The sequence below is a fragment of the Clytia hemisphaerica genome, unplaced genomic scaffold (genome assembly GCF_902728285.1).
Source record: "Clytia hemisphaerica strain Z4C2 unplaced genomic scaffold, Clytia hemisphaerica genome assembly, whole genome shotgun sequence".
In the NCBI taxonomy this organism is placed as follows: domain Eukaryota; kingdom Metazoa; phylum Cnidaria; class Hydrozoa; order Leptothecata; family Clytiidae; genus Clytia; species Clytia hemisphaerica.
The window spans coordinates 897-19,879 of record NW_027103994.1 but is presented as its reverse complement, the minus strand read 5'-3'; the positions used below and the strand labels follow the sequence as shown (position 1 = coordinate 19,879).

General features: G+C 35.4%; 1 protein-coding gene and 1 long non-coding RNA gene across 2 annotated transcripts; both read left to right on the top strand.

Moving 5' to 3' along the window:
- Positions 1 to 250: 250 nt before the first annotated feature.
- On the top strand, positions 251 to 3,398 carry LOC136811197 (regulator of chromosome condensation-like). The gene is made up of 4 exons (XM_067067810.1): positions 251 to 368; positions 1,211 to 1,431; positions 1,937 to 2,125; positions 2,509 to 3,398. The coding sequence occupies exons 1-4, from the start codon at positions 275 to 277 to the stop codon at positions 3,379 to 3,381; spliced, it is 1,377 nt and encodes a 458-aa protein (XP_066923911.1). The 5' UTR covers positions 251 to 274; the 3' UTR covers positions 3,382 to 3,398.
- Positions 3,399 to 4,502: 1,104 nt separating this feature from the next.
- On the top strand, positions 4,503 to 18,675 carry LOC136811196 (uncharacterized). The gene is made up of 3 exons (XR_010847209.1): positions 4,503 to 5,165; positions 5,785 to 5,874; positions 18,598 to 18,675. It is a non-coding gene; the product is annotated as an uncharacterized lncRNA (long non-coding RNA).
- Positions 18,676 to 18,983: the final 308 nt, after the last annotated feature.

Sequence of the window (18,983 nt, the reverse complement as noted above, 5' to 3'; positions counted from 1 at the left end):
ACTTGATCCTAGGACAAACTCCTGCAAGTGTTTCAAAATATTTTAAAACTTTTAACGGGGTGGTCATAATTTTTAGCCTCACAATTTCGGGGCAGGCTGAAGACTTCAAAAATGGTCCGATTTGGTTAAAATTGGTTACGTTAAAATTGGTTACAATTTTACAATTGGCCTACAAATGATTTAAAAACACTGAAGTTGAGCCCAGTTCGGTTCTAGCACGTTCAACAGTAATTAATATTTCCTAAATTAATACAGACAGAATATAAATAAAACAATGCCAAGAAAAGCAGACAAACGAAAAAGGCGATCCGATGATGAATCTTCATCAGGAGCAAGCACTTCAAAAAATGCTAAAAATACCAAGAAAGGTAAGAAAGTGATTGAAAAATGACCTTATTACAGTGTTCAAACTTCTATCGTCTCAGAAGGATTTCTTTCTTGGTGAAGGAAATAAAGAGGTATTTCCCTCTCAAAATTGTGTATAATTCATCAAAATTTCAAGATTATGTGCTAAATTGCTATGTAAGATCTGTTTTCTGTCTCACACCAAAAACCTCGGTTGATCACTGTCATTACCACTAATTGTTTAACCCATTTATCCTGGGGTTACTTTTGCGGCTTACAATCACCAATGGATTTGATTACATTTTCAAGGATTTCATAAGGGAAAGTAACTCCACTCTTTAAAATTTCACTCGCATTTTTATTTATGATTTGGAGTATTGACAGTGGAGGCTAGTATAAAAATGGAATATAATGTAACAATTATGAGAAAAAGCCTACTAAAAACACATGAACATTAAGTAGCATTGTATTATAATTTTGTGGTTTTTTTATGTTAAGTTCTTTATGTTGAACAAAAAATAACTGGTATTGGTAATAAAATCACTGTTTTAAATTACTGTCTCCTTTCGATTCATCTTGAAACGTTTTTGACATTATCAAGTTTTATACTCTTTTAAAATATCTTAAAATATTGAAAAGACTTACAACTCTTGGATTATGATTATTCCCATTTACTTTTCACAATCATCTGCCATTGCTTTAAATTAGTTTTCTTTATATTTGAATTATACTGAATTATACTTAGAAAAAAAGTAAAACTGTGATATACCGCTCTGTAAATTACAGTATTGAGTACTGTTGAATTTTTTTTAAAGTCAGTTGTACAATTATATTTGAATTATTTGATACTTCTTACTTCTCGCAGAAGAGACTCCAGCCATAGAAGAGGTGACAATCATCCCTGCGGTGTTCACCAAATCTGGCAAAGTATTAGCTTTTGGACAAGGAGATGTTGGACAGCTTGGTCTCGGTGATGAGGTTTTGGAGAGGAAACGACCAGCTTTGGTTAAAGAAGTGGATGAATTCAAATTTATACAATCAGTATGCGGTGGAATGCATACTGTTATCTTGACTGAGGATGGAGAGGTTTGTGTTTTGTAGTAACTTGTTCAAGTCCTTAACGTGATCCTTTCTTATTTGTCTAATACATTCAATAATGGACACCCCTTAAAAACTAGGGGGTTCGACTTTTTGGGAAATTTTTTTTTGCAAAAAGGATGGTTTGACTTTTGGGTAACGTTTAAAAAAATATTTTTCCGTTTGTCAACCTTTTTTGATTGATACATTTTTTTAAAGCAGCAGAAAACTCTATAGTTTGATTGATTTTTAGATATTGAGGCAGTATGGGAGTTAAGCATATAGGAGTTAAGCATATGAGGGGATATTTTTGAGGGGCAGTTGAAACCCCTGTACCCACTATAAATTCGTATCTTTAACCCATCATGTATCTTGGGAGAGGGTCTCGAGGCTTTGGTGTATATTTTGGCGTTTATGACGTTTTGACATAGAAAAAATGATCTCTTTTTAGTTGTGCCCTTTCTGATAGCGATGGATTTATATACAAAACTTAGTACATTCAATTCTATTATAGGTCTACACTTTTGGGTGTAATGATGAAGGGGCACTGGGACGAGCCACCAGCGGTACAGATGATGAAGAATATTATGCAAGAAAAGTTGCTCTCCCCGACGGTGTCAAAATTATACAAGTTTCTGCTGGTGACAGTCATACTGCTGCCTTGTCAGATAAAGGAGAAGTTTATGCTTGGGGAGCATACAGGGTAAGAATTTTTTTTTAGACCTAGCTGGAGCTCTTATAAATTAACCTGTGCTCGTCCGTTTTCTCAGGATTGGCCTGAGACTAAGATACAAAATGGTATATAATGCCCAAAATGTGACTGTCCCGGAAATATTGTCAATTATTCAATTTTTACAATCAGGTAGGCCCATACAAGTATCACTTGTTTTTGCACAGTTTTGTGTATTTTTCCTTAGGTTAATTTAGGAAGTATAACTAATTCGTTAAAGTGTTTATTCATATCTTTAGTTTCAATTGAAAATTCCTACATATAGTATGCTGTGACCCCTGCTTCGTTATATTGAGGCCTTTTTTATTGTGGGGCCTTTTAAAAAACATTATCATCTTTAATTTTTCTTTCTCTAGGATGCCAGTGGTCAAATGGGTCTAACAGCAGCTTCTCTTGGCAAGAAGAACGAGATTAGAAAGATATACCCAAAAGGTGATGAAATAGAGGACCCAGCGATCAAAGTAGCTTCTGGTAACGATCATACTGTCATTCTAACAAAAGATGGTTCGATATACACGAATGGAACCGGTGAACAAGGCCAATTGGGTAGATTAAAGGAATGTTTTGGACATCGTGGTGGTCGACGTGGTTTAGATTTTCTTTTATCGCCACAATTGGTTCGTTTTCGACGGAAAGTGAGATTCTCAGACATTTTCACTGGCAGCTTTTGCACTTTCGCCCTAAGTAGCGACACAAACGATGTCTACGCTTGGGGTCTGAATAATTATGGACAGTTAGGCTCTGGCACAAATGATAATTATTTCAACCCGAAAGTTATAAAGCCTTTAACGGAAATACGGAACCAATCGAAGTCCAATCAGATGGTGATCCAAGGTGGTCAACACCATTCCATAATGGTGGATGGAGAAGGTATTGTTTATAGTTTTGGTCGCGCAGAATATGGTAGACTAGGACTTGGAACAGATGCAAAGGAAACTGCGGTACCTGTCAAAGTTCCAAAACTAGCAGATAAAAAAGTCAAAGATGTTGCGTGTGGGGAATCAGTTAGTTATGCTGTAACCGAGAAAGGCCAATTATATTCATGGGGTTTTGGAACCACACTGCAGTTAGGTGTTGGCGATGATGATGATATTTACGAGCCAGAGCTGGTCAAATCGAAAAATCTTGATCCTGAAACCGATGAAGTTTTAACCATATCTGGTGGTGGCCAGCACGTTTCCTTAGTTGTTTGTAAAAAAGAAAACATGGCAAATGGACATGAAAGTTAACTATTGTGTTTTTTATCTTTTTGGTATTTTACGCAGTTTTACGTTGAAAATGGTGAAGCAAGATCTTCAATGCAACACCAACAGCGACGAGTTTTTGGATAAAGATTTGTCATTTTGAAAAGCGGTTTACTGTAATGTCTTCAAAATTGGAGATGCATGGAGTGTCTATCTTATCGCTTGTAGATCTGTGATCTGTTAAATAGGGTAATTGCGTCATGTGTTGATATATGATATCCTTTCATATTTCTACTATTGTAAGGAAAGTAAGAAACTTTTCCATTGGCATGCATCATTATTTATAGTGATACATTTTAAAAGAATTCTCTATTGTAGTGAGGATGAATTTTAGGTCAACACTATTTTAAACTTAAAAAATTCAATAACATTTTGTTTTTATGATGACCACATTATGCGAATTCTCTTGGAGTAAGATTCAAACTTTTGAAAGATTCGAATTTTGCAAGGGTTTCTACTATTTTTTTTCAAAGTGGTTTTTAACAGAAGTGATTTTATCTTTACTTGAATAAAGTATTATTAATTGTATGATGAGTAATGAAAGAAATAATTAATTTTGTTCTTCTTTTTAATCATGTTACATAGTAACAGTCTTTGTAATCTCTTTAAGGATTTTATGTCACTGACCTTTATAAACTCTGGACCAAGCTATATCCGCCATATTTGATCGGAGATTTTTTGAAAGTGGTACCCGCAAACATTATAGTGTCAAAACTTTGAGGTGCTACCTCACTTGTATGCAAACGAAGTAGATCTAGCGCTCTCAATGCGGGTACCACTTTGAAAAAAATTCCGATCGAAAGATCTTGTTTGACCGGGATCGAGAAACTGCCTCCAGGGTCTATATAAAGCTCAGTGATTTTGTGATGTACATTATTTGTCCATCTATTCTTTCGATACATGAAAGGTATTCGACTTTTTAGGACGTTCTGTACAGCCACTCTCTTTTACATACCCTGGATAAAACTTTATCCGCCATCTTTCATCAGAGTTTTTTGAGAAGTGGTTCAATTAATAATTCAATGACATTTTCCCTTTGAAAAATATTTTTAGACCCACATCGAGTACTTTAATGGGGAATTTGGAAAGGCTTAATATTTCTAAACAAAACTCCAAAAATGTGAAATAAATACTTTTTGAATGTTTAATGGCATCAAAGAGACGCTCATAATGCGTATTTCAACGCAACCAACATGCATGATTTGACAGTAAAAGGCACAAAATTGTGTGAAAATATTGTCACCCAATAAGCCATCCGCGAAAATTAAGTCCCCGTGAAATCTTAACATTTCGCGGATGAGCTTAACCGCGAAATTTAATCCCCGCGAAAGTTAACCCCATTAAAGTATTACTACCATTAGAATACCACTTTAAAAAAGCTCCGATCAAAAATTTCCTTGGCTGGGATCGAGAAAACTTGTCCAGGGTATATAAAGGTCAGCGTGTACAGCCCTGAATGGCAATTGTGTTGGGGGTTGTCAGTGCTTTGGAGCAATTTTAAATAAAAATTCTTACTTGTATATATCGTTAATAAAAAATTTCTAAAGATTTTCAGCAGTATTTTTTTTGTAATTCTGTTTTTCTTGATATTCTTTTTTCAGCTACTAAACATTAATAAAGTTACTAAAAAGCCACTAATAACATATGGTGTCAACAAAAAGAAGAATATGTGCGAGGATTTCCATTTTATGTGATTTAGTGTCACTTTTGATGTGTTTGCAGATACGCGATTTTATCACAATTCTGGTTCGGTAACGTCTGAAGATTTGGTAATTTTATTTTTCTAAATATTTTGTTGCATTTTGGATAACAGAAAGTGTGAATTTTCTCTTTTAGGTCAAAAGAAAATGTTAGTATATGTAATCACATGATAACGAGTACAATTCGAGAATAATTGCACGAGTGATTTTTTTGTTATTAATTGAAAATTGAAACAAAAAAATCACGAGTGCAATTTTCGAATTGTACGAATTATCATATGATTACGAGCTAATCGCACAACGGGTTGCACTACTTTTTCCCTGTTAGGAAAGTAAATTACAGAAATTACACTGAAAGTTTTATATGTTTCTCTTCTCTATACGTTTGTCTTTTATTAATTTTTATAGATTTTCTCACAAAATGAATTTCGAATGCAATCAAAACGTTCGATGAAAAAAAATCGAGAGTCTGATTAATGATTAATTGCTCTCTACAGGATTCAATTAACGATTAATTGCTCTCTTTGAAAGGGCGCCAAATAAGAGAAAATAACTCATCGTGCGATTATTGTAAAAATTATCTTTTACAGTATGCGAAGGCTGCAAAAATAGTGAAATTGTAGTCAAACGAAGGAAGACAAAAAGCGTTTCTTTTTAATGCCTTTTTCATTTTTTAATACCTTTTCAGGGAGACCATGAAATGATTTCCAATGTATACCATGGCAATTATGACGTGACTGTAACCGACGTAAACCGTCCGACATCATTGAAGTTAGAGGTATGAAAGTATTTTTGTATTTATCTTTAAAACTTTTAAACAGATCGCGATGCTGAGCACAATATTTCAAAGCCTTATTGGAACTTTTTCGTCAGTGGGGAGAAAGATCACTATTGAAATCCCAATAGGGATAGAAATTCTATTGTTCCAAGGTTAAAAGACTAACTGGGATCAAAGTCAATTTCCCAGTGGGGCTGAATTCCCACCAGGAAGAAAAATTGTCGCACCATTTTCCAGTGGGGATGGGGTCCTAGCGGGTCTGTGACACAGGGGTGTCAGATAATAGAATTTTAAAAGGACGTTTTGGTAAGCTTGTCATTAGCGAGTTTATTGCACTTTTGAAGACAGTGAGTTGACTGAAGCGAATCGGGAAAACCTGCAGTTTTGTCCCGCACAATCGAGGATGGTTAAAGTGCTATTGTTGTTCTCAGTTGATCAGGATCTAGACAAATCAAAGGTTAATCGTCTCCGTCGCTGAAAAAATACATAAACTATTGAGAAGGCAAGGAAAGGAAAGGAAATTCAACCCCTGTAGTGACCATGCTGTATAGTATATAAATTTGACAGTATGATTTTATAATATGGACTATTGATACACCCCTGGCTTGGTAAACAAGTTTTAGTGGATTGGGATTCTTGAAACACACACCTTTCTCACAGTCCCTATGGAACTTTTTCCATCAGTGGGGATGAGAATATCTATCCAAATCCCGATGCGTATAGAAATTCTTTTATTCCAAGCTAAAGGATTCCCGTCGGGATTGGTTATGGAGTGCAAATTTTTCCATCGAATTCAAATGGGGATTAAATCAAAGTCAATTAAACAGTAGGTTGGATAATTTTTCCCACTGGGGACGAAATTTTGGCCAAACTTTCCAGTCTGATACAGGGCTGTCCATGTAAAATTCATTGTTTAAAGCTCAGAGCTCCTCGCCATCTTTTTTTATTATTGTTTTTATTCAGTCAATTTATTGAAATAAAATGAGTTATACACTGCTATCTACAAAGAATTATGAATTTTTATGTATGGATAGTTATAATGATATTTGAAGCCTTCAAGTTTGCGTTAAGAACATTTGCATACGTACTAAATATATTATAAGATATGTATATGTAACACTATATATAACTATGTATAAGAAAATAGGGCTTTGATGGCCAAAATGTTAACCTTTACCACGCCGAGGCCGTAAATTTACGTATTAAGCGATAGCCGAGGCCGTAAATATACGTTTTTCTTTTAGGAAAACCAGCCCTACCGCCTTAAAACGCCTTTAAATCCCGGGAAATGTCTTATATGACTGATAGAAAATGTAAACAAACTATTTTCCATAATTTGAAACCCACTTTCGATTTTAACTGTCAAAACAAATTGGAAAATTAGGCAAAATATTCTTTGGGAAAAAAAGAGCACATGGATTGATGTAATTAACTTTTTATGTTTATTTAGTAGAAAATGGTTTGTTTTAATTATCGGTTGGAAATGTTATGTATTGCTTGTTTGTAGTTTAGTCTGGTTTACTCAGTGTTTGAGGTAAGTTTCTACCCTCTTATTCTTTAATATAACGATACATAAATGGTGAGGATTGGAGGCTTTTCGGCCGTCATCGACCGTCCCCGAAACCCAAGTTAAGGCTTATGATAAGGCTACAAAGAGTTTTAAAGTGTATATACTAAGTTATTTCTATTGCTTTCAGACTAGTTGACGATTGGAAAGTCATTTTAAGTGATATTTTCCACAAAAATTACCTCAAGGGGCCTCTGATTTACGTGTAAATTTTCTCGAAAACCAATGTTTTCTAAAAATGAATTCTGCCTTTTCTAGTAAATATATGATTGTGGTTTTTTGGCTAGCAGTTGTAGTTATAATGGTGGAAACAATGAGCCAGAAAATTATGGTATCGCAAATGTTCTCCCCACTTTTTTTTTAACCGGAACTTAAAATTTTGAAAAATATGACAAATTGCGTTTTGAAAAGTTTTCAACTCTAAGGCAGAAGACTACTGTGTCACCATTGATATAGGAAAATCCTTTATTTTAACATTTTTGGAAAGTTGGGCTTTCCAGAATGGGCTTACTTTTGTGAATCGGTTTAGAAGATCAAAAGTTATGACGGAAAAGCTTAAAACTGTCATTTCGGCTAAAAACACAAGGCGTGCTGGGGGTGAAACTTCCTGAGAGAAGGCGTGGTAAAGGTTACGAACATTTTAAGGAGGGGAAGGGTGTAGCAAAAGAGTACGGCTATTGTTCGAATGATGTCATTTCTATCATTCTCTGCTTATAAAGGGTAGGGGTTGTCAAATATTTGGAATATTTGTGTATGTGTACTATATGGATGACCCCTTTTAAGTTACGTTAATAAATATTTTTGAATAAATCTTTTTAAATAAATCTTTTTAAAATAAATAGTTTGAAAAATATACTGGTCTGATAAAAATTGAAAAATAGTAATATTTGCAATTGAGCCATTTATGCTTTTGGAAAAATACTTTAAAATAGGCCACACAGTTTGGAAGATAGATTCCCTGATAGTAAGAAAATCCTAAATGGGCTTTTCCAGAAAAATATTGAATATGGGGGGGGGGGTGGAAGATTTTATTTTTGAAATTCATCCCTGGACTTGAATTATGACCCCTGACAACAGATCCTACCCCCGGACAACCATCAGTTGAGAAACCCCCTCCCCCCGCCCGGACATTCAAAATTACCCCCTAAACAGAGCAAACTTGCCCTCAAAACTAGGCAAATTTTGCTTATTTTGCACTACACTTGACTACACTCCGGACAAAATATCCAATATATATCCTCCACCCCCCCCCCCCATGTACAAAAATTTTCTGGAAGAGCCCAATCCTAACTCAACCTTCATAATAACTTGAAAAATTAAAATCATCCTTTGCAAACTAAAAATTCGTAGCAATGTCGAAATATTCTTGACAAGCAATTTCAAGTTGTTTAAGAGCTTTTTTTGGTGGAGGATGCAATTTATTTTTTCACTGACTCGCGAAAAAGTTTGTGAACACTAAACCACTTTCCAGATTCGATTTTTTGCGTTTGATACCCTCTTCGACCAACACTAAATTCATTCTCAAATCACGTGCAATATAGCGATCGGCATTCCCTTTTATCATTGAAGCTTTTCTTAACAGATTATTGAGGTAGACGGTTTTTATAGCAATAATATCGATACATTCTTTGGATAATAGCAGCTGCATCTTGCTCACGTTTGAAACGTCTCAACGTTGAATCAACGGTCACAACTTGTTTCCGTGCTGGGAATTTTAATGCAAAGATCTCTTCTACTTTTTCCAATACTTTTTTGACATCATTTGTTTCTGCACAACGACGTTCTCCTAAACGGTATTTGACCAACGCTGAAAGGATATCCAAACAATGACATCTCTCTTCTGCTTTAATGGGAATATCACACTTATGTAGCAACTCCTCATACTCTTTCCTACTTAAATTAAAAGGCTCTTCAAGGTTATCCACAAAACATTTAACATCGCTCAAATAAATAAATTGTGATGCGTTCGGGTCAAATGTTTTCCAGACTTCATAAAAATCTTCAATACCATCTTCAGTGATACCAAGTGATTCTTGTTCCTGAGCTAACTGGAAATTCTCCAACATAACAGCAATGTAGACATTGATAATGATATACGATAACAACATAATATAAGATCCAAAATAAAAAATGGCAGCAAAATTATTACCGCAATCACCTTCCGTAATTCCATTCCCAGTATCGCCTTCATAGAATACCATATCCCGATTACATCCTTCTTCGTTCCGTGTCGCATTGAGCACCAAGTTCCAACCAGCAGCCGTGGTAATCCGGAACAAAATATTAAAGCTAGATCTGAAAGTTCTAAAATTAACACCCTCATTAAGATCCTTGTTGAATTTGACACGTTGGAACATTGACATTCCCAGTACGGCGTATATGAATAAAATGAGGAACAGTATGAGACACACGTTTGCCAAAGCTGGAGGAGCAGATTTGATAGCCGTGAATACAAGTTTGTCGGATTCCACGCAAATACTCGATGGATCGCAGTAAACGCACTAAACCGGGCCACCAGGATAATTCGGAATAATCCGGGTGATATCGGAATACTGACATGCGTCAATTCTAAGATGATATCTAGAGAGAAATGAAATAAAATGTACAATATACAGCGTTGCAAATTTTCCGTCTTTAGAAAGAAATCCGACTAATTGAGTTTTCTCGATAACAATAGCTCTGAAATGAGAAATTTCACAGAAATCACGTCCATTATCAGACATTCTGTCTAGATTAACCAAAGCTACTTCCAACAATAAATATAAACAAAATATTGTAGTAGTATAAAACACACCACCATATAGCAATTGTATGAAATTACGTTCTTTGTCTTGCTATACAGATGACTGGAAATTCTTCTTTCCTTGTATCTACAGTAAAGCTTATAAAAAGTAGTAACATGAAAGAGTTAATGTGTGTTTTTCTGTGCGTCATTTATTTAGTCAAAGTATTATTGAAAACGATTTTAAGTGTTTCTAAGATCTATATAAATGAGATTGAAGAAATATAGCCTGGGCTCCTTTCCTGAAAATTGTTCCGTGCTTTTGCTGAAAAAGGGCTCCAACCAGTTTTCAACTTCCGATGTAAAAAAAATTCTGCCTGGTCTAGCCAACCAAACTATGATATGTTATACATTCTCTGTAAGGCCAACTCTTCCTTGATCTGAAAATTTCAAATCGCGATGGATCGAATTTATGAAGAATGAAGACTTTGGCAAAGAAGAGTACTTCGAATTTGAAGAGTTTTTCATATTCGGCGATGAAATATTTTTGCGTCAGTTAATGTATCTATTCAGTCGAGCTTTATGATATTCGACGAAGCGAAGCTGGATGGATGATGTATCTTTGGCTAACTAAAAATAGGTTTTCGGTCAATGTAACAAAACTTTTGAGCACTTGAATTAGAATTCTTCAAAATGAAAAAGAAAAAAGTTTAAATGTATTGGAAAAATATTTCTTTAACCCTTCCAGTTCCCAACCCCTTGTATAGAAAATCACATCTCGACATCCCTAGATTAGTCTAGCGGTAAAAAGTCTGCTTAGGATGTAAAGGTACTGGCTACACCAACCTGGACAGATTCTCTTATGGAGCCATGGCCTTTAGATTATCTGATATTCCGACGGCGGATTGGCGGCCTTCCACGATAAAGCTCTAAAGGAGCGGGCCAATTTTCCATCGAAAATAATTGATAGTCGCCATCCCCAGTCGGGTTCAACTACCCTTGTGCGTAAACCTGAAAATATTTCAGTTGGACCCGCCAATCCCCGAAAACGAGGACTGGGTTACCAGTCCTCCCGCTACAAAATCCTTCCGTAATGTGAACCTTCCAGATGTTGAAAATTTTCCCGACCTTAAGAGCTTATCTGGGTGCCAGATAAGCCTTTAGAGAGTACATACGTGCCAGTGCGTAGTAACCAGAATCTGATCGGAGATGAGGTTTTCATTCAATCCAAGTTTTTACAGACAAAAACAGCTATGACTTTTGATACATCAAGGATTGCCGATTTTTCATGTCTAAGCGATGTCTGCAGTAGTTGCTTTATTGTTCAACCTCAAGATTGGCTAATTCGATTTTTCTGATTTTGAGCACAAAGATGCATAACTATAAACCCTCCAATATGACGAAATGGCCAGTTTTTTTGAAATAATTTTCGAACTACTTTTTCAAACCTAATGTATGATAGGTTGAAATTCAAGTTAGAGCATCCTTCTATACCATTAAAAAAGATTGAACAAAAAATTTAAATCCTGAAGCTCACAATATCTTGACAAACCTGTATACTTTTTTTTGGTGCACCCGGTAGGCATAGTAAAATGTTGATACTTTTTCAATTCGATTGACTATAACAGCAAATTTTAGAAATATTTTATTGCAAAACCATTTTCTAAAGGGCATTCTGTTATTCTGAAAATTTTTATTGTTTCGAATTTTAACTCCTACATGTAGGTGAAAGCGGAATTTCAGTATTCATCGAAAATTATTGCTCTCTCTAAGTGAAATTCATACTTTAGGAATAATAGTCTGACAAAGATCAAGCTGTCAATCTCCAACAATGTAGCAACTGTAAAAATGTTCAAAAGTCGGCATGTAACAAGAAAGGTTGCAAAATTAATGGGTTGATTCATGTAGCTGCAAGGAAGAATAAGTTACAGAACAGGAGGAAAGAACATCAGTAGCGTGGTGGGGTTGACAAAAATTCGGGCAAACTGGGGACACAAATTGGGAGTATTATGATTTTGGCGTCTCCTATGAAATATAAAAATATTTGTAAATTTTGGGGTATTTTCTCTATTTTAAGCCGAAAACTGCCATTAAGGTCTAAAAGCAGTAATTAGTAATCAGAAGCGTCTTTTTGCGCGCTCTGTATTTTGGCGCCCTCGCCACGCTACTGAAAATAAAATAACTTCATAGATGAATGCTGAATAAAAAGTAGTTGGGTATGATGGAAAAATTTTATGCTAATTAAATTTAAGGAAAATTTGCTACAATATTGATTTTAAAATGATGGTTTTGATTTATGAATTTCATGAATGAAGTTGTTTTATTTTGTAGTTTGAAAATTTTTTGTTGAAAGATGATAATGCAACAACGTCCCTGCTTCGCAGCCCCGGTGGAACTTTTTTCAAATTTAGGCAAATTTTTGGGTGGGGCTGGGGTCCCAGCGGGTCTGATACACAGGGGTGTAATGTAAGAGTAATCCTTTGCTAATTTTTCCGTCGTAAAAGCTCAAAATGCCAACATCAATTTTTATGTAGGGTTATGAAGACCCCCAAGATGTGGGTCAACAAACCCCAAAATGTAGGTCAAACATTTTAGTCAAAACATCTAACTTAGGACAAGGAAGTTTGTAATGGACTATTTCCCCGAGTAAGAAAATACCTTATCATCATAACTTAATTCCAATAGATTTAGATTTAGAGAGGATTTACTTAAAAAATGCCTGAATTGGGTAGTATCCAATCAACTTCGATTCAGATTTTTGTTAGTTAAGATTCAATGTCTATTTTCAGTACAGCCCGAAAAAACCGGTCATTATTGTATTTGTTAACCGTTTCCTTCAGCTCCGATTGATTTTTAGCGCTTTGTCCAGGAAAAATAGGGAAATAAAGCGAAAAGAGATAAAAAAATTGTTATAATTTCTGACGTCAGAAATAAAAAATGAGAGAAATGATGTCAACGCATTGTTCATTTTCCTTTGAAAAAGTGACCTCACAATGAATTTTCCTAACGACGGGCAACTCTGGACAATGTAGGCCCGTTGTTATGCGAAAAGAACCAATTGCATTGCGCAAAAAGTCGTGTAGCCCGCTTCGAAAAAGTAGCCGGTTAACAATAGGACTATAATGCTGATAAATATAAAATGAGAAATCTATTTTTCGGGGTCAGGTGCTGTAGGAACTATAGAATTTCTATCCCCATTGAGATTTCGATAAAAAAAATTTTCTACTCTTTGGGAAAAAAAATCTCACCGGGACACAGCGAGACAGGGGCGTTTAACATATGAAACAAACCTTTAAGTTGTTATTGGAAAATTATGTTTTTGGACCTACCTCGTAGGTCCTATAAATTAACCCATGTCTGTCCGTCCGTCCGTTCGTCTGTCTCGAGACTAGCTATTAGTTTTTTTTGATTTCTCTATTTTCTTATTACATTAGCCTCCAGAAAGGTCCTTTCAGCATGTAAGCTTGTTTGTAGCATTTTAATTGTCTTTCGCATGAAAAACCACTCATTAAAATCCGCAAATTCCCAATAAGACTTAAAGCTTTTAAGAAATTTTGACTTTCTAGGCCTGGGTATATTCTTTTGGTTCGTTTCGCTCCAATCGGGACTATGCATAGTTTGAAGCTACTGAAGTTGAGCCCAGTACGTTACGCACGTTTGACTATTAAAGATTATTGAATTTTGATGGGTGTACTGTTGAAAATTGTTGTTGTTGAAAATGCTCGTTTGGGAATACACATTTTGGACCTACCTTGCCGTCATATAAATAATCTTTGTCCGTTCGTTTCGTCTGTCTGTTGCCAGCTTTTCTCGGGATTTGCTTTTTAGTTTTTTTCTGGATATACACATATTGATCAAAGATGCAAAATTGCAATACCCAAAATTTGGATATTTTCAACTTTAATTGAGCTAGCATCTGGCAATATGTGTTTGTCTGTCCGTCACAAAAACTTCAGGACAGCCGGGAGACTTCAAAAAATGATTGAATTCAGCTGAAATTCGGCACACTTGTTCCTTGGGTGAAAAACTGTTTTTTTGTTGAAAATTTTGATTTTTTGGGCCTTGGGACAAGTTTTACGCCAAAACGAGGCTAAGACATTGGGGCAGCCCGGAGACTTCAAAAGTGATTAGATTCAGCTGAAATTCGGCACACTTGTTCCTTTGATGAATAACTGGGAGTTTTTTTAATAATTTTTCAAGCATTCTACTTTTTTTGTGCCTGAGGACGAGTTTTTCGCCAACAGGAGGCTAAATCTTTGGGGCAAGAAGTGTATTCATGTTGCTGTCATTGATCAGACCTAATTCGATGGTGCAAAATGGTACAAAACTCGGAAAATTTCAGAAAAACCTTAAAAAATCCGTCGTAGGTAGAAAAACTAGAATAATTTTTTACTTAGTAAAGTTGGCAACTTCAAATTTTCACAAAAAATGTAAGCGAACAAACAAAAAGAAATAAAAATCGCAAAATATCTTTGCAAAATTGCTTACGCCAGCAGAGAAAGAAATTTCTGATAAAGCATTTTTTGCTGAAAAGATGCTGAAGAAAAAAAAGCACAAAAAAATAAAATTTTTGGTTTAAAACATCTGACTCATTTGTTTATACTTTTGGTCCAAATTTGATTCAAAAACCTGAACCCTCTATCAGACATTTAAGTTTTGGCACTTAGTTTTGCGTATAGCATGTAAGGGTTAGTAATCTTTCTCAATCAGGTTTGGGATGAATGTCAAACGAGCTTTAAGCGCGGTGATTGGCTAAAATCAAACAATCGCACCAAATTCAAGCGTCAATTAAAAACATTTTTCAAAATCTTTTTTAACGGTAATACAAAGTCAATCTGTCTTTTCGTTTTGAAAAATATAAAAAAACTCTGTACATTAATATTAAAATAGATATAAAAAACTGATACTCGAAAAAGTTAATAATTTTATAATTTTTAGTTAATGGATTATTATACATTACACAAAAAGTTAGGCTGTTTTTTTCAGTACCTAAAATACACTTTTTCGACCGTAGTCAGTCGCGTGCCACTTGATTATTTAATTATCCCCCTAAAATCGATCTAATCCTTTTTTACACCTTTTTCTATTGTCTATAGGTGCAAAAAAAAGACTGGGACGGTTTTAGGGTAGTAGCCCGGACAAAAATGCCGCGCGCGGCAATTGGCGGCTACGGTCGAAAAGGTGGATTAAAACGAGCTTCGGGGAAAAGGAAAATGTTAATTTAATGATAAAGAAAAATAATACGTACAAAAATAATTTTCATGTTTTGTATGTAAACTTTGCTTTCCTATAGAAAAAATCTTCACTAGAAAAATGTCTCTTGAAAACGTTACAAAAATATACGTCTCTCAAATCTTTCTAAAAAGTCTCGTATCAAAAAGTCTTGTATCAAAAAAGTCCTTTTTTTACAACAAAATGCTACAATGTTTGTTTGTATCCATTCGTTCGTAACGCAAAACAGCGTTTAATAATGTAGCGAAATTATATGCTTTTATCACAGGTGGACTAGTTATTCTTCCTATGTTACGTCTTTTTAGGAGATTCAACCGTGTTTCATTCTGAATTGGTTCGAGGTTTACTCGTCTTTTTCCAGTGGAATTCAACTAACTGGAGACATGTCGAGTAAAGCAACTCGTTTTTCTACTCCTCGTACTAGACTTTATTATAGGAATTTTTCTTCCGAAAACACCATTCCAAGGTTTATTCTTCAGTAAAACAAATCAATTTCTTGACCCAAAGAAATCTATACTGAAGCCGAGTAATCCAACTGGTTCAAAGTAGCGGTGTCTCCATCATATATTCCTCGTCATCCGAGTCAAATAACTCTTTTCGTCTGAGTTGTTCCTCTTCTTCTTTCTTTTTCTGTTGTTCTTTTTCTAACTCGTTCATTTTGACCAAGCCTTTTACTGCATTTTCAATATGCCGTATTCTGCGGTTCCTTTCATACTCCTCGAGGCCAGCCAGAGTCTTTTATCATTTCTACGTTACTTTGTATAAGATACCAACGCGCTAATTTTTGTATCCTCCGACAAGCTGCATCTTCGACTCGAACTCGTTCAGTAGTAGTCTCTATAATGCCTTTCTTTTCACGAACAGGGAATTGTTTTTTCAGTTTTTTCTCCACTTTGGCCACTAATTTAGCAACCATCGCATCAGCCTCGTCAAGTTTACATTTGTCTTCACCAATGATTTGTTTAATCAATGCTTGAAGGAGATCCAGACAATGTACTTTACGTCCCTCACGTACCGGGCAATTTAAACTTGCAATGAACTCGTTGTTTGGTTTGACCTTTCGGAATGGTCTAGGAACTTGATCAAGGAAGTCAGAAACATCCTTATACTCCATAAATTGTTTAGCTTTTGGATCATATTTTTTCCATGTTTCATAAAAATCTTCGATTGCATCTTCAGTGATTCCAACTGATTCTTGGTTTTGTGCGTCATTGAAATTCTCCAGAATAACAGCGATGATGTACATATTGACGATAAATTGGACAATAATAAACATAAAACTGACCAGATAGATAACAGCTGCTATCTTATTACCACAATCGCCCTTAGCAACGCCCCCGCCGCCACCTGGGATAAACTTATTGGGGTTACAATGTGGCGGTTCGATACATAATCCTTCTAAGACACCATTCCAACCAGCAGCTGTGGCAACACGAAACAATAAACAAAAACTGCTACCGAAGGTCTTGAAATTTACCGTAGGTGTAATGTAAGTGGAATATCCTACGTGACCGAACATGGTCATCCCAATGATTGCATAGATGAAGATGATCAAGAACATAAATGTACCCACATTGCTCAATGCAGGTGCGGATTTCATGATCGTAAAAATGAGTTGACGTATTCCTTTGGCTGATTCGAAAAAACGTAACAGGCGACCGATTCGGAGAATTCGGATTACACGAAATAAACCGGGTTGGATCGGAATATCGGTTTCAACCGTTGTCAGAATGATATCTAAAAGTAAAGAAAAATTAGCAGTTAAAAATTTTAAAAAATGAGATTTTTGGTAAGGAATCCTTTAAAATCTGCATTTTTGCACAATGACTGATTAGTTTTATCCCATAAAGGGCTCAATTTTATTACCCGAAATAACTTGTAAGCCGTTGCACCCCTTTAAATTTTTAGCGAGTTTATGTATTTGAGATAAATCGAGTGAGGCGGTATAAAGCAAAGTTGACATGTCGCAGAAATCACCGTTCGCTTTGCTCGACGACAGTGAAAACACCAAAATACCGTCGTCTGTTTAGGTGAGCAAACTATCGACTTTGTTTTGTGTCGACTTCACTTTTTACCGTCGCCCTCGATGTCTTCCGATACATAAACTCGTTATTGTTTACATTCAAAGAATTAAATGTTCCGCCGTAGTTTACATTATGCCTAGCACCCCCGTCACAGTACTGTAAGTTGATCTAATGTCGACATCCCTCTTCTGATTCCGACACCCATCTTTAGAGCTGGGATTAATAGGATATTTGGAATCGCTGGTTGAAACTATTTCTTTGCTTAGTGGTCATAGGGGACAACATCTTTTTCAATCAGTGATTCCGTACGTACCTATTTTCTCTGAAAAGGGTGTCGGATTTAGATGAGGAATGTCGACATTAGACCAACAACTTACTTTAACTTTTATTGAGGATATTTCAACTTGTGAATATATAGAATTAACGGTCCTTATGTCAGATGGGAAGAAACTTTCTTTATTTTGATCACCTCGTGTCACAGACTCGGCGGAGCTCCAACCCCACTGGAAAAATCGGCCGAAAATCATCCCCGAAGAAAATACCCTGAAATTTTGAACCTTGTGACTCCAAAACCATGGCTTTTTTTCGGGATGAAGTGATAGATATTTTATCCCAATTAGAATTAGGATTTTGTTAGTAGTTTTCACCATCACTGAGGAAAGATTTCTACAGTACCCAGGTGCAGGGGTGCTTTTGATGCATAACGGTTAGGGTTAATGTACCTTATTTGGTGGAAGATGACTTTCTTTTCAAATGTTTAAAATTGAAATTAAAGTTGAAATTAAAGAGTAATTGAAATAAAAAAATTAAATTTTTAAAAGGAAATTTAAAACTGACTAGAACTTGTGTTTTTAAAAGAGACGTTCAAATCAATGAAGTAAAAGCTCTGAGGGATGCTAAGATCTTTTCAAGGAGAAAAAGAAACGAAAGTGAACTCCTGACGATAGATTAGATATAACGGTTGCTTTGTTTTCAAGTGGTACATTCTTCAAAATCTAACGGTAAATTTTACTTCCAATCCGACATTTGTGTAGAAAGTACGAGAACCCACTTATAATAACCGGCTCGTTTTACACCTTTTCGGCCGTAGTCGCACGGTCAGGTGGGTGGTAAATTTAATTTACCGCCCTAAACTCGATCCAATTCTTTTTTTACACTTTTTTCTATTGTTTGTTTAGGTGCGAAAAAAGACTGGGACGGTTTTAGGGTGGTAAAATGGACAAAACAATTCCCACACGGCGATTGGCGGCTACGATCGAAAAGGTGTATTGTCTACATCAGAAACTTTTACTTCTTTGAAAAACTAGAAAAACTGTTAATAATTTTTAGCAATTAATTAATAAGATAATAAGTTTATAAAGTTTAATTACCTTTTGTTTTGATGTGTTAGTATTCTTTGGTGGTTCAAAAGGTTAGCTTCTTTAAATGTGTGTTAGCTCATTGATTGAAAGGTTCGTAGATGAGTACATACTAAGGCTTATGGGTGAGCCTAAACTTGCTTTAACTTTAAAAAATTCACTCTCTCAGTAAATTTCGCGATATCTATTGATTATATCTTAATTAG